Genomic DNA, 12,776 nt, shown 5'->3' on the forward strand with positions numbered 1-12,776 from the left:
TCAGGCAGTGCTCCACTGTCACCAGTAGGATGCTTCTCTAGGTCAGCAACTTTGCAAATACTATATTTTTTTCCTTTTTTTTCTTTTTACTTACAGCTTCAGAAAGCATCATCTCTGTTCCCACCATGATGGAGGACGATGACCAAGAGGTGGATTCTGCCGATGAATCAGTTTCCAATGACATGATTGCTGCTACAGATGAGCCTTCCAAGATGTCTTCTGCGACGGGCCGGAGGATACGGCGGTTCAAGCAAGAGTGGCTTAAAAAGTTTTGGTTTCTGCGGTACTCCCCAACACTGAATGAAATGTGGTGCCACGTCTGTAGGCAGTACACAGTGCAATCCTCTCGGACTTCAGCCTTCATCATTGGCTCAAAGCAGTTCAAGATACACACAATAAAGCTTCACAGCCAGAGCAACCTCCACAAGAAGTGCCTGCAGCTTTACAAGCTTAGGATGCACCCAGAGAAGACAGAGGAGATGTGCCGAAATATGACCCTGCTCTTCAATACAGCCTACCACTTGGCCCTGGAGGGCAGGCCCTACTACGACTTTCGGCCTCTGGCGGAACTACTGAGAAAGTGTGAACTCAAGGTGGTGGATCAGTACATGAACGAGGGAGACTGCCAAATCTTAATCCACCATATCGCCCGGGCTCTTCGAGAGGACCTGGTTGAACGCATCCGACAGTCTCCCTTCCTCAGCATCATTCTGGACGGGCAGAGCGACGACTTGCTGGCAGACACGGTTGCGGTTTATGTGCAGTACACGAGCAGCGATGGGCCTCCGGCAACCGAATTCCTGTCTCTTCAGGAACTGGGCTTTTCTACAACAGACAGTTACCTCCAAGCATTAGACAGGGCTTTTTCCAGCCTGGGAATACGATTGCAGGATGAGAAGCCAACTATTGGCTTAGGAGTTGATGGTGCTAACATTACCGCCAGCCTGAGAGCCAACTTGTTCATGACAATCAGAAAGACCTTGCCCTGGCTTCTTTGCCTGCCCTTTATGGTGCACAGGCCTCACTTGGAAATTTTGGATGCAATCAGTGGGAAGGAGCTTCCGTGCCTGGAGGAGCTAGAAAACAATTTGAAGCAACTGCTCAGTTTCTATCGTTACTCTCCCCGACTCATGTGCGAGTTGAGGGTCACTGCTGCCACGCTGTGTGAGGAGACGGAGTTCTTGGGGGACATTCGAGCAGTGAAGTGGATCATTGGGGAGCAGAATGTGCTCAACGCTCTAATCAAGGATTACCTTGAGGTTGTAGCCCATCTCAAAGATGTCAGCGGCCAGACCCAAAGGGCGGATGCTTCTGCCATTGCCTTGGCCCTCCTGCAGTTCCTGATGGACTACCAGTCTATTAAACTCATCTACTTCCTGCTGGATGTGATTGCTGTGCTTTCACGCCTCGCCTACGTCTTCCAAGGGGAGTACCTTCTTGTGTCGCAGGTGGACGATAAAATAGAGGAGGCCATCCAGGAGATCAGCCGGCTAGCAGATTCACCCGGGGAATACTTGCAGGAGTTTGAGGAAAACTTCCGTGAAAGCTTTAATGGCATTGCTGTGAAAAACCTTCGGGTGGCTGAAGCCAAATTCCAGTCGATCAGAGAAAAGATCTGCCAGAAGACCCAGGTGATCCTAGCCCAAAGGTTTGATTCCCGTAGCCGGACATTTGTGAAGGCCTGTCAGGTATTTGACCTTGCAGCTTGGCCCAGAAGCACTGATGAGCTCATGAGCTATGGGAAAGAGGATATGGTACAAATATTTGAACACCTGGAGACGGTCCCATCATTTTCCAGAGAGGTTTGCAGAGAGGGGATGGACACCCGAGGGAGTCTGCTGATGGAGTGGCGAGAACTTAAGGTGGATTATTATACCAAAAATGGTTTTAAAGACTTGCTCAGTCACATTTGTAAATACAAACAGAGATTCCCCCTCTTAAATAAAATAGTTCAGATCCTCAAAGTCCTTCCCACCTCATCGGCCTGCTGTGAGAAGGGGCGCAACGCCCTGCAGAGAGTGCGCAAAAACAACCGCTCTCGGCTCACACTGGAGCAGCTCAGTGATCTTTTGACGATTGCTGTTAACGGGCCACCCATTGCCAACTTCGATTGCAAAAGGGCACTAGATAGTTGGTTCGAGGAGAAGTCGGGCAATAGTTACGCGCTGTCAGCCGAAATGCTGAGCAGGATGTCGTCTCTTGATCAGAAGCCGATGTTGCAGAGCATGGACCATGGCTCTGAGTTTTACCCCGATATTTAGGAAGGAATGCCTCAGATCAGAAAGCTGTTGAATAATTTTTGTAATCTATACTCTAAACTTTGATATATTATATAAAATATATATATATATTATATATATTAAGGAAAAACCCACACTGAAAATTTAAAAGTTAAGACGATGTGCGTCTGATAGAAGCTAAGCAGAATTTTAAAGATTGAGACAATGTTTAGACATTTACTGGTGTCTCCAACCATGGCAGCTGCAGTGTAGGTGGCAACATTTCATTCTTTAGAAGCATGTGCTGGGGCCATACTCTACATGTTCAAACCTAATGATCTATAAGCTAGACGACGGGTCTTTGTCAGCCTCATTCTCCCGGCAGTTTCCTTTGTATGTGTGTTGTCAGTTTGTTGGGTTGGTTTTTGTGTTGTTTTGGTTTGGGTTTGTTTGTTTGTTTCTTTGTTTGTTTCCCCTCGGTTTTAATCTCTGCCTCTCTTTCTGTTGTTCAGTCCAGTTATTGAGCCATTTGAGCCTTTTGTTGACGACCGTCAGATTTCTGATTTCCGACAGAGCATCCCGTGCGTTTATGTTGCCCCCAGCTATCCAGCTCCACCCAGTTCTCTTCACTTGAGTGGGAGCTTTCTTCACTCACAGAGATTACTGGCAGGAGGGAAAGGCTGAGGACATGGTTTTAGGTTTTTCTTCTGATTTAGAAACAAATGCCTCCACTAAACTGTGATGCCCCTTTCTCAGCTCTCCCTACTTTTGGGCTGTAGAGTAATACTTGGCTTTCAGCTCCTTTTATGATAAACGTAGTACCAGTCTATCATACATATATTATAACATGATGTCATGTGCAGACTATAAAATAGCAAAATAGAGAAGGCAGGGGGAAATTTTTGCATTTATATTTTTATATTGTAGGAGATAAAAATATATATATATACAACTATTCATTCAAAACCAGGGCTGCTGTGGAAGCTAGACAGCCAATGAGTCAAGAGCCATCTCTGGGCGGAGATTCAAAGGCTTAAAAAGTTATATTCTAATTTACATTATTTATACTATGTCTTTATAATCCTAGATTGTTGTGGGTTTTTTGTTTTGTTTTGTTTTGTTTTGTTTGGAATGACTGAAAGAAAAACCTGCTGCAGTTTGGTGGCAGGAGCTATCAATGCAAGATTATCTTGGATTATATTCATGTGATGATGTTGTACAAAGGTTCACGTATTCTCTTGTGACCAAGGTAACATGTTCCACAGCACAGCAGACTGATGACAGCAGGAAGAAGGGATGCTCTGCTTCTTCCTGCAAAATATTTCTTCCTTTCTTGAAGGGATGCGGAGTCCAGCTGAAATGTGAATGGGGGACTTGCACCTTCCATCACAAAGAGATTGTTCTGTGGGCTTGGGGTTCTTCTTTGGTTTATTCTTTTAAAGTAAACGAGCTCCAGGCATTCACACAATATCACTTCAGGTTAGAAAAGAAAAAAAGAAAAAAAAAAAAAAAGCAAACAAAAAACCACACAAATATAAAAGGTGCAAAAACTCCACAGATGCTAGTGCCTTGCCCTGCTGATGTGGCATGGACAGCACCAACCTGACCAGACCATCGTGGGGGTGAGAACCTGTTGTCCAGAAGGTGTCCGAGCTGACATGTTCTCACTTCCCAGAGGGACGAGCTTTGTGCCAAGCTGTGTTGTTTGGAAACATGATGGTGGTATCAGCAACACTGAACCTTTCCTTTCTCCTGTTACCCCCCTGCCCTTGGTCTTGGTGCTAAGATATCTCTAGAACCGTTGCTGCTAGTTGATAGCTTTTCATTTATATAAATATATATATATATAATATTATTTTATTTTTTAAACTTTTTTGTTCGTTTTCAATGGAGATGTAGCATGTTTGGAACCGATCTCTCTCGGAGTCACTTTCACTGCCAGGGTTCACGCACTGTCTTCCCCAGGAAAACACGCACTTCTACCCAGGTCTCGCTCACCTCCTGCTAACCCCTTTGCCCTCAGCAGAGCTACACAGCCAGTGCCGGGCAGAGGCGTGCAGCCAAGCCGCTCCTCGCTGCCTCACCTTTCGGACCCCATGGGAACAGCTAGGCCTGCGTCGGTCAGAGTTTCAGAAGTGTTTCCCCGCTGTCCCTACGGGACTGAGAAGGGACTGAGCCTGCCCGAAGCACTCGCGGTGCCCAGTCCTTGCGTCCTGACTCTGCCCCTTTTGCTGTAGAACAGGGCTCTTCGGCCAGGCGGCCCGAGGGGAGCAGAGTGGACCCTGCGAATGTAGTGGCGAGGGCTGGGCAGGCGGCGTACCCTCCATAGCACTTACTCCATGTCCCCTCTGCCTTAACTCAGGTGGCTTGTGCGGCCTGCGGGCTGGCTCGGGCAGGAGCAGACACCTGCACCGGGGTGAGGAGATCAGCTTCTCCCGGCAGTCCTCACGGGAGTGTTGTGAGCTAGGTCAGGGCATCGCGCCGTCGCAGTGCAGGAGCATCAATACACAACACCTAGCAAGAAAAAAAATGGCTTTGTTAGCATTTTTTCCTGTCTTTCCCAATAAGTGATGTGATCGAATTGACGCATTCATCTAGAGGAGTGAAAATTAAACTGGGAACTCTCTGCCAGCTTGGGCAGTTATTTGCCAGACTGTAAAACAGGGATCTCTCCCACGAGGGGCTTGTAGCCCTCCAGGCCCAGCGAGTCAGCTCTGCTCGGGGTGCTGCCAGAGAGCTCACAGAGCTGCTCCCTGGCAGGCTCCCTCCTTAGGTAAAATCCCAGGAGTTGTAAAAAGAAGAGAAAAGAGAGATGAATTGCTGCTCCGTTAGTCTCTGGCCTGGAGAAGGGCAAGGTGAATGTAGATGTTGGAGACAAGAAGTGAATTGATGCGCTGGAGGTGTATGGGCAGGTCAGGTAGAGTCTTCCTTGCCGAGTGTGCACATGGCAGCATACGCAAAAGTGACAAAGATATTTGATGCAAGCTGCTGTGGCTGTTGGAGAGTCTGTAAAGACAGTTTTGCTCCTCCCCTTTTTTTTTTTCATTTTCCATTGCTCAACTCTATAGGTCTTTGTGGGGGAAAAATAAGTCACCTGCCTTTCTGTTTGCAGCAGTGAAAGCTCCTCGGTACGTGTCTCTGTCACAGAGGCCCGTCAAAGTGCCTGGCCTATGTGGAGGGAAGGTACATTTGTGTACAGTCTCCCGACACCTTTGCAGACAGGAGCACTCTCCCAGGGCTTGTGGTGAGCCGCCCAAGAGGTCTGTTTACAGCTCCTGCTCTGAGCCTCTTTATTTTTGCCACTGGGGAGAAAACAGTGCCTTGCCTTGTCGGCGAGGTGTGAGCTGCCAGAGGCTTGTTCAGAAACAATTCCTCTAATATGTCACTCCTTTCCTTTGGTTCATTTACAAATCTCTCTTTCATCAGTGACATCTTTCACCAACTGCCCTCACTCCTAATGGCAGAGCAAAACGTGCGGCGAGTGGTGGTTCTTCTCCAGGCAGTCATCTGGCGTTGGGAAAGAGCTTGTTTCTTTTGCAAACAACTTTGTGTGCACCTGTGAGCTGTGTCAGGAGGAAGCACGATTCCCTGCCACGGGATGTTGCAGACACCCGTGATGGGAAAGGTCAGAGACCCTTTCATTGGTGATGGGGGAAAAGAGTGCTTGGCGGAGCAGGTGGCCCAGCCCAGCCCAGCCCAGCTCCCCCAACACAAACAATTCCCCCATCATCTCCACGTCAGAAAATAAACCCAGCCTTTGTCCTAGGCTAACGCAGGTGCTTTGCAAGCTTTCCCTCTAGGTTTACCCACCTATCTCAGATCTGTAGGTGTTACTCTCCCATGGATAGTCTGTGGATGGGAACGTGACTGCCGGCATGAGCAAGATAGGGAGGAGGGAGGAATACCAATGCAAAGTGCCCCTGGCTTCCCAGTGCTCCGCCTGGCCAGCCTTTCTTTGGAGCAAATGCATTTCTGTGCCCTGTTTGCAAACCCTGGGGCTGGACAGGCAGCAGTGACAGGCATGGGGAGGGCTCCCCCTTGGCTCCGAGATGGCCATGCGTTGGGTTTAATCCATGCCTTTCCTGCTGTGCTGAGCGAGCGAGTGAGAGGAGGTTGTTTTGAACATGTTGCTCACAGCATCTTGAACTGCTTTGGCTGCAAAGAGAGAAGGGTTTCATTTGTCTCAAATGAGCTCTTTATTCTCTCCTTTCCCCTGCGTCTTAGGTATGGCATCTGACTGTGAATAATGCCCACTTCTCCAGACCCTCGGGTTTGTGTTTCTAGCCCATGGGCTTTTAGGTTGCCAATTTCCCCTCCTCACTTTCTGCTCAGGCTCCTTGCCTCTTTTACCCTGCTGTGAAGCAGAAATCCATGAAGCACATGCAGACATCTCCTTCTGCAGGGCTTGCCAGCGGCCACAGGGGTCTGGGCCCTCCGGCCACAAGACTGAACTCAGCAGGGATAATCCTCACAAGAGACCAAAGCTCTTCCCATACCAGCAAAAGCACATGGAAGCCACAGGGGGTTGCGAGGGGATGCGGTGGGCAGGGTCCCGGTGTGTCATCTGCCTTGGGTCTCGAGCTGGCCGTGGCCACATCCCCCGTGCTGGTTGTGCTTTTGCTGATACGGCTCCTCAGACATGATTTGGGCTCGGTCCATCTCTCACAGCACAAACTCAACCAAGGTGGCCTGCAGGGTCGTCAGGGTCCACTTTCTTTCTTATCTCATGAGGATTGCTGTTTGTTTGACCAGTGGGTAAGACAACCTAGACAGCCGGCTTGCAAATAAGCAGCAACAGCCTCTGCTTTTGCAGATTCCCCTCTCAGCCCTGTCAAAAGAGGTCTTAAAAGCAGAGAAACGGTACGTTGCTCCCCCAGCCATTGTATTCAATGCAGTAATGCCTATGCAATTCCTGTCTCCCTTGGAGACACGTATGATGTGTGTGCATGTAAGCTAGTGTATGTATACAGTACATATGCATATGGTCTATATATTGTATATACGCACATCCCAGTACATATACACACAATACAAAAGATTAAAATCACGTGCTTATATATCTATAAATAAAATCCTATATATTTATATATTTCTATGTTTTCGATAGATATAAAGATATAATATAGAGATAGACTCAACCACCCTTGTGTAAGGCTGGCCCTGTGTTCTGGCACAAGGCACGTAACACTGAAGACTTCGGACTTTGGGATCGTTTTAGCCATACACTGAGGCCTACATTTACATGTATAGCACTCTATGGAGAGGGGCTTTGCTGTGGTTAGGGCACGGGGTTTCCTTGCTGGCATGTTAACCAAGTGCTAAATAAGGTTTGTGTAATAGGGGGATGTTTTGGTGGGGAGAATGCTCAAGTGTCCTTGTGTTCTCCCTAGTAAGCCTCTGGCTGAGGTCCTGTGTGTTCACACTTGGACAGATGCATATCCCGCCCTCAGATGCACTTTTCTCTCTCTGCACGGATGCGGTTGGCAGCTGCAAGTACCGGTGCTGTGAAAACGGCTTTGCTCTTCCACCCGGTGTTCCTCGGCAGTCTCCGACAGGCTGCCAGGGACACCCTGCTCGCGGGCACGGCTCAGCGACACAGCCGTGGCACTGGGGTAAAGGCAGCAGGAGAGCAAAGGCATTCCTGAGCGGAGGGAGGGTCGCTGCTGCGCAGTCAGAGGTGACAGGGACGGCGTATGGAGCTGGAGCAGCATGAATGAGAAGGGACCGCGATTTGGAGTGATAGGGATGGGAGCGTGCAAGCCCCGTTGGGGAGGCACGTGCAGCTCTGTCAGGCTGGCTGCTGCTCTGCTGCAGGGGCTGCTCTGCTCCCTCAAGTCTCGCAGCCGAGCAGTTTGCCTGGCCGGGGGCCCGGGTGGTTCTTCTGGAGGAAAGGGACTGATGTGATTGTGTGGAAGACGTGGTCCGTGGTGCGTGTGTGCCTTTGTGCCTCAACACACAGCGTGCTGACCTTGCCAGACTGAAGCACCGAAGGGTGCAACACTCTTGCCCAGCCTGTGCGAAGAGAAACCTGTTTTCACATGACAGGCATTTCCTCACCAGGACTGGGGGTGGATCCAGGCAATGGACCTGCCTTCCCTGAGTTTCTGCCGATGCCTGTGGGACGAACAGCTGCCTTGTCCCTCCATCCCTCCCTTTGCATGGCCGCTTCTAGGACACTGACCCCACTGCAGAGTGAAGCCCTCGGCTGGTGCCTGGGGGGGGACCCGAGAGGTGCCTCTGGCCAGGCTGGCAGTGGGTGATGGGTCACCGTGCTGCTTCCCCACGAGGGTCAAAGGGAAGGTATGGAGGTTTGGCTTTGCAGCTTCACACCAGGCCTAGCAACCCCTGCACTCCTCACCGTTTGTTGGTCAGGAGGAGGGTGAGTTGTAATTCCGACGGCTGAATGACTCGTTACACTGGTATTGCATGAGCAGATGCTGTGCAAGCTCCCCCCAAGCCCTGTCACACACCTCAGTGCCCTCTCCCAGGCCTCTCTCCTCCACACAACTGGTAATCCACCTCAGCTGCAACCCGCCCGCCGGAGCTCCCCGGCACATGTTCCTCACGAACCTCAAGAGACGGTTTCCTCACTCCCAGCTCCCCTCTTTCGATGCCACTGACACTCACGTAGGCTCAGCCCGCGGCCTCGCCACCCGCCCGCCCGTGCCGGCGGTGCTGCCGCCCGGCGAGGGGCTCCCATGCACTGCACCTCATGTCGAATAAGCTCGCTGGGCTACGTGGGGGAATCCTGTCTCATATGCTGTAATGTTCCGAATACTATAGGAGGGCTATGGAGTTTTCCGCCAGTCATGGCATCCTCATAGACTCTCCCGACTGTTGGTAAAAATGCATTTCTACTTCCAGAAAACAAGAGGTTTTCTCTCAAACCTCTCCATGTCCACATTGAAGCACAGCCCTGCTGAACTGTCAAGCGATCTCTCACCCACCCACCACACACACACACACACACACACATGCAATGAGAGAAAAATATCTAGATGTCTATTACTACATATGTATTAATATGTTAATATCACTCTTTTGGAGAACATTAAAATGTTATTACTTTACAGACTATGCTTTATAGTACCTGTGTGAAAGGACCTAGGACACTGGATACGAATAGAGCTATGTTGATATATCATAGTATGTACACGAGACCTTCCTTTTGTCATATTATCCTTGTAATGTAAAATGATTGTTAATAAAAAAAACATTTAAATTTATCAAGTTGGGTTGCTAATTCTTTACATTTTTCTTGGAGGTTAACGTCATTTTCCCAGAGCGAGGGCATCTAAGCTGATGCACTCCCTCTTCCCCGGCCCACAACTGTAAGAAACAGGTCCAGTGCTAATTTATCCAGAAGGGTCAGTTGCAGCCCCCCAAGATGCTGGTAGATTTCCCCCTTGTATGACCCTCCCGGGCCCACAGTGGATTAACTAAAGGTTAACTGTTCTAAAACAGTAAGTGGAATGATAATTTTGTACGTGGAGGTTCTCACACCTGCTAAAGCAGAGAGCCAACCTCTGAAGCAAGTACGAGTGTCCATGGATTAGCACTGAGCTCTGGGTTGTGTTTTCTGTCAGAGCTGAAAACAGTATCGTCTTCTTGGGCTCAGCCTAACTGCTGCTGAAGATAGGCCCTGCAGCAAGGGCACGGCAGGGACCCTAGGCCATCCTTCCTTTGCCGCAGTTCAGGTTTGCACAGCAGTCCAAACAGGGAGGATGTTGCAAAGGTTTAGGCCAACCGTGCCACAGGGTGCCAACTGCAGCTAGAAGAAATCTAGGCAGAAAAGAAACCCATTCCAGCTCAAACAGTTGCTCTCTCAGCTGTAAATGTGTCTGTGTGTTAGTGGGGGGAACCAGAAAACACAGGTGGAAGCTGTGCAGCTGACTATGGATCCTGTACGTGGTGATTCACAGAAACAGACTCGGGGAGAGTTACACAGCAGGGATGTTTACTCTGGTGCCGGGGTGCAAGGGGATTTCTCCACAAAGCTTGCACCCCAACAGCACATTTTACCAAAAACTTATAGAGTGTGGATATACATATTCATTGGGTTACAGATTACAAATATTCATATGCATGAGTAAGGCTGGGTTAGTTCAAAAGGCCGATGTCAGCAGTTTATGTTCTCTTTGCGCCTGCGCATTGCCTCCTGGTGGGCATCTTCGGGGGTCTGCTGGAGGAAGGCTCACAGCCCTCCTCACCTTGTACTTTTCCTCAGAGCATGCACAGATTCTCTTAGACAATTTCTTGAATAACAAGAGTGATTCCCGCTAGTTTACCACCTCTATCTTACCTAAAGGCACCAGTATATTAGTTTCTACCACCCATATATATAGCTATCTATCCATTACAAAGACTAAACTTGCTGGAACACATCTACTTTCCAAGGACATGTTTCTTATTCTGGCCAAACATAGTAATTCTTGGTAAGTTTCCACAGAAAACTGCTTTGTTTTGATGAACACAGTAGCCCTTGGTAAGCTTCCCCAGAACACTCAGGGCACGCAGGATTATTATGCAATGTACAGAAATTATTATAAGTTGCTTTAAGTAAATAAGTTGCAGAATAGATTATCGATCTTGGATTGGGACATCCTCCCAAAGGAAAGGAAATTTAGATGGAAATTCTGGCAGTGAGTCAGGTTTGGGCTTAGAGGGCTCTAGGCTCGGGGGAAGCATGTGTGCGGACACGTCAGTCACCGTGGGTGATGGGCTGTGCAGAGCCCTTGGTGTCAGAGTGAATGCCCCACAGTTTTAACCAGGGGCAGTAAACACAGGGGTTGGAAGCAAGAGCCAGTTTCTAGGCTCAGAAGTTAAAATAGCCTGAAATCAGTGTTCCAATAGAAAAGCTTGCTTTTCTCCTCGAAGTCATCAAGCAGTCCAAATACTACAAACCATTTGCCATTTTCTGGCAGCTTTCACCACAGTGATTTAAAATCACTTATTTCTGAGCAGTAAGCAAGCCCAGCAAAATCCTGGTGGTTGTCAGGGCTTGGCTCCAATTTAATGGGCTCCAGGTTTGCTGGGCACCCAGCAGCCAGTGGTGGAAACCTCATCTCTGGGGTTTTGCCTTTGCTAGTCAATTAGCAGCACACAAAGCAGGATGATGCTGCCCTTTCAGCAGCTCAGCCATGTGTAAAGAGTAAGAGGGGCGTGTGAAATGCATTGCTGATTTGTAATTAATTTCCTAGAAGTGGTTTTGTGCTGTGGACACTTGTCCGCTGCCGTTGGCAGAGATCAGCTTCCTTGCGGATAACTTCAAAAGTTAAAAAAAAAAAAGACTTAAAAGCAAGATCCCTTCGAGCAAAGTGCACAATCTGAGCCAGTGTCGGGAAGGGAAGCTTGCACAAACTCACATGATCCAGAGCTAAAGGTGCCTGCCCTTCATTTTTAGGACCTCTGATTCTTATGTCAATATGAGTGAAAAGGAAATTGAAAAATTCCTCCGTGATGGTTGTCATAGCATTAAAGCCTGGCACGCTTTTCCCCAGCTCTGCTGGTGTCCTGGACATGCTCCACGGAGACGGCTGTTGTTAGCAGCTGGCACTTAAAACTTGATTTAGCAAAAAAACCCAATATGTTGTTTCATCCTGGAAACAGGAGGAGTGTGGTGCCTGCAATGCTGAGGGTTTACAGGCATAACCAGAGGGGGTTTGCAGTGCTTCCTGGGGGCTGTCTTCCCTACCTGCCTCTCCTGAGGCGGGAGGGGAGATGCAGGCAGCCGAGCACACCAGTGGGTTTCAGTGGGTGTCCCCCCGAGGTGTTTAAATCATAGGGCTGGAGCAGGCATCGGGGTGGTGCCGTGAGTCCGGCCCCACAGTGGCACAGAGCAGTGGGCACAGGGGACCGGAGACTGCTGCTCACAGAGCTGTTGCCACATGAACAGAGCCACAGCTCATTTACAAGAGACTCTAAAAATATCTGAAGGATAATCAAAGGCTCCCGCAGAACAGCATATGCGCTAACCAGACTTTTCGGCTCTCTGAAGTCCCCCCTTTGAAGTTTCAATCCAAGGGAAAAAACAAGCATGCTGTCTGCGCTGCTGTCAGCTGCCCCATTTCTGGGGAGACTGGTGGTCCCTCTGGAGGTGTGCAGGGGTCTCCGGGAGAGCAGCCCCGAGGACAGGACAGGAATGGGACAGGGACCCGTGTGTGGCAGGGGATGGGGTTTGCAGAGCCGTGCTCCGGGCCACCGCAGCACCTCGTGAGCTGCCCTGGAAAACTGGGGAGCAGGCAGGTTTTAGGTCTGAGCTGTCTTCTCAGCGGCACGTTGGAGCCCCTTCCTCCATGGGTTTATTCAATGTTCAGGGAAGTGGAGGAACTGGCTGCAAACCTCCAGGGCTAGCACTGGTAATGGCTTCGACACAGCTGCTGGATTAGGTGCCACTCGCTCCTGGCAGAGAGAGGATTACAGGCCAGTCCCATTTTAATTTTCAAATACTGGGGGGGAGGAAAAAGCTTCTAGTAAATCCAAAGTGATAATGAACAGCAAGGTTAAGAGAGGAACTGTTCTGCAGAGGCTATTGCTGCTTTTCAATGTACAGGGCTG

General features: G+C 49.4%; 1 protein-coding gene across 2 annotated transcripts in view; it reads left to right on the forward strand.

Annotated features, from left to right (window-relative positions):
- The window catches only part of PRDM11 (PR/SET domain 11), a 50,826-nt gene extending 41,400 nt beyond the window's left edge, over window positions 1-9,426 (forward strand). For both annotated transcript variants that reach the window (XM_074909418.1, XM_074909419.1), the window contains one exon: window positions 97-9,426. In XM_074909418.1, coding sequence (XP_074765519.1) covers window positions 97-2,261 — 2,165 coding nt within the window. In that variant the 3' untranslated portion in view covers window positions 2,262-9,426. The remainder of the gene's footprint in view (window positions 1-96) is intronic.
- Window positions 9,427-12,776: the final 3,350 nt, after the last annotated feature.

The sequence above is a fragment of the Athene noctua genome, chromosome 6 (assembly GCF_965140245.1).
Source record: "Athene noctua chromosome 6, bAthNoc1.hap1.1, whole genome shotgun sequence".
In the NCBI taxonomy this organism is placed as follows: Eukaryota; Metazoa; Chordata; class Aves; order Strigiformes; family Strigidae; genus Athene; species Athene noctua.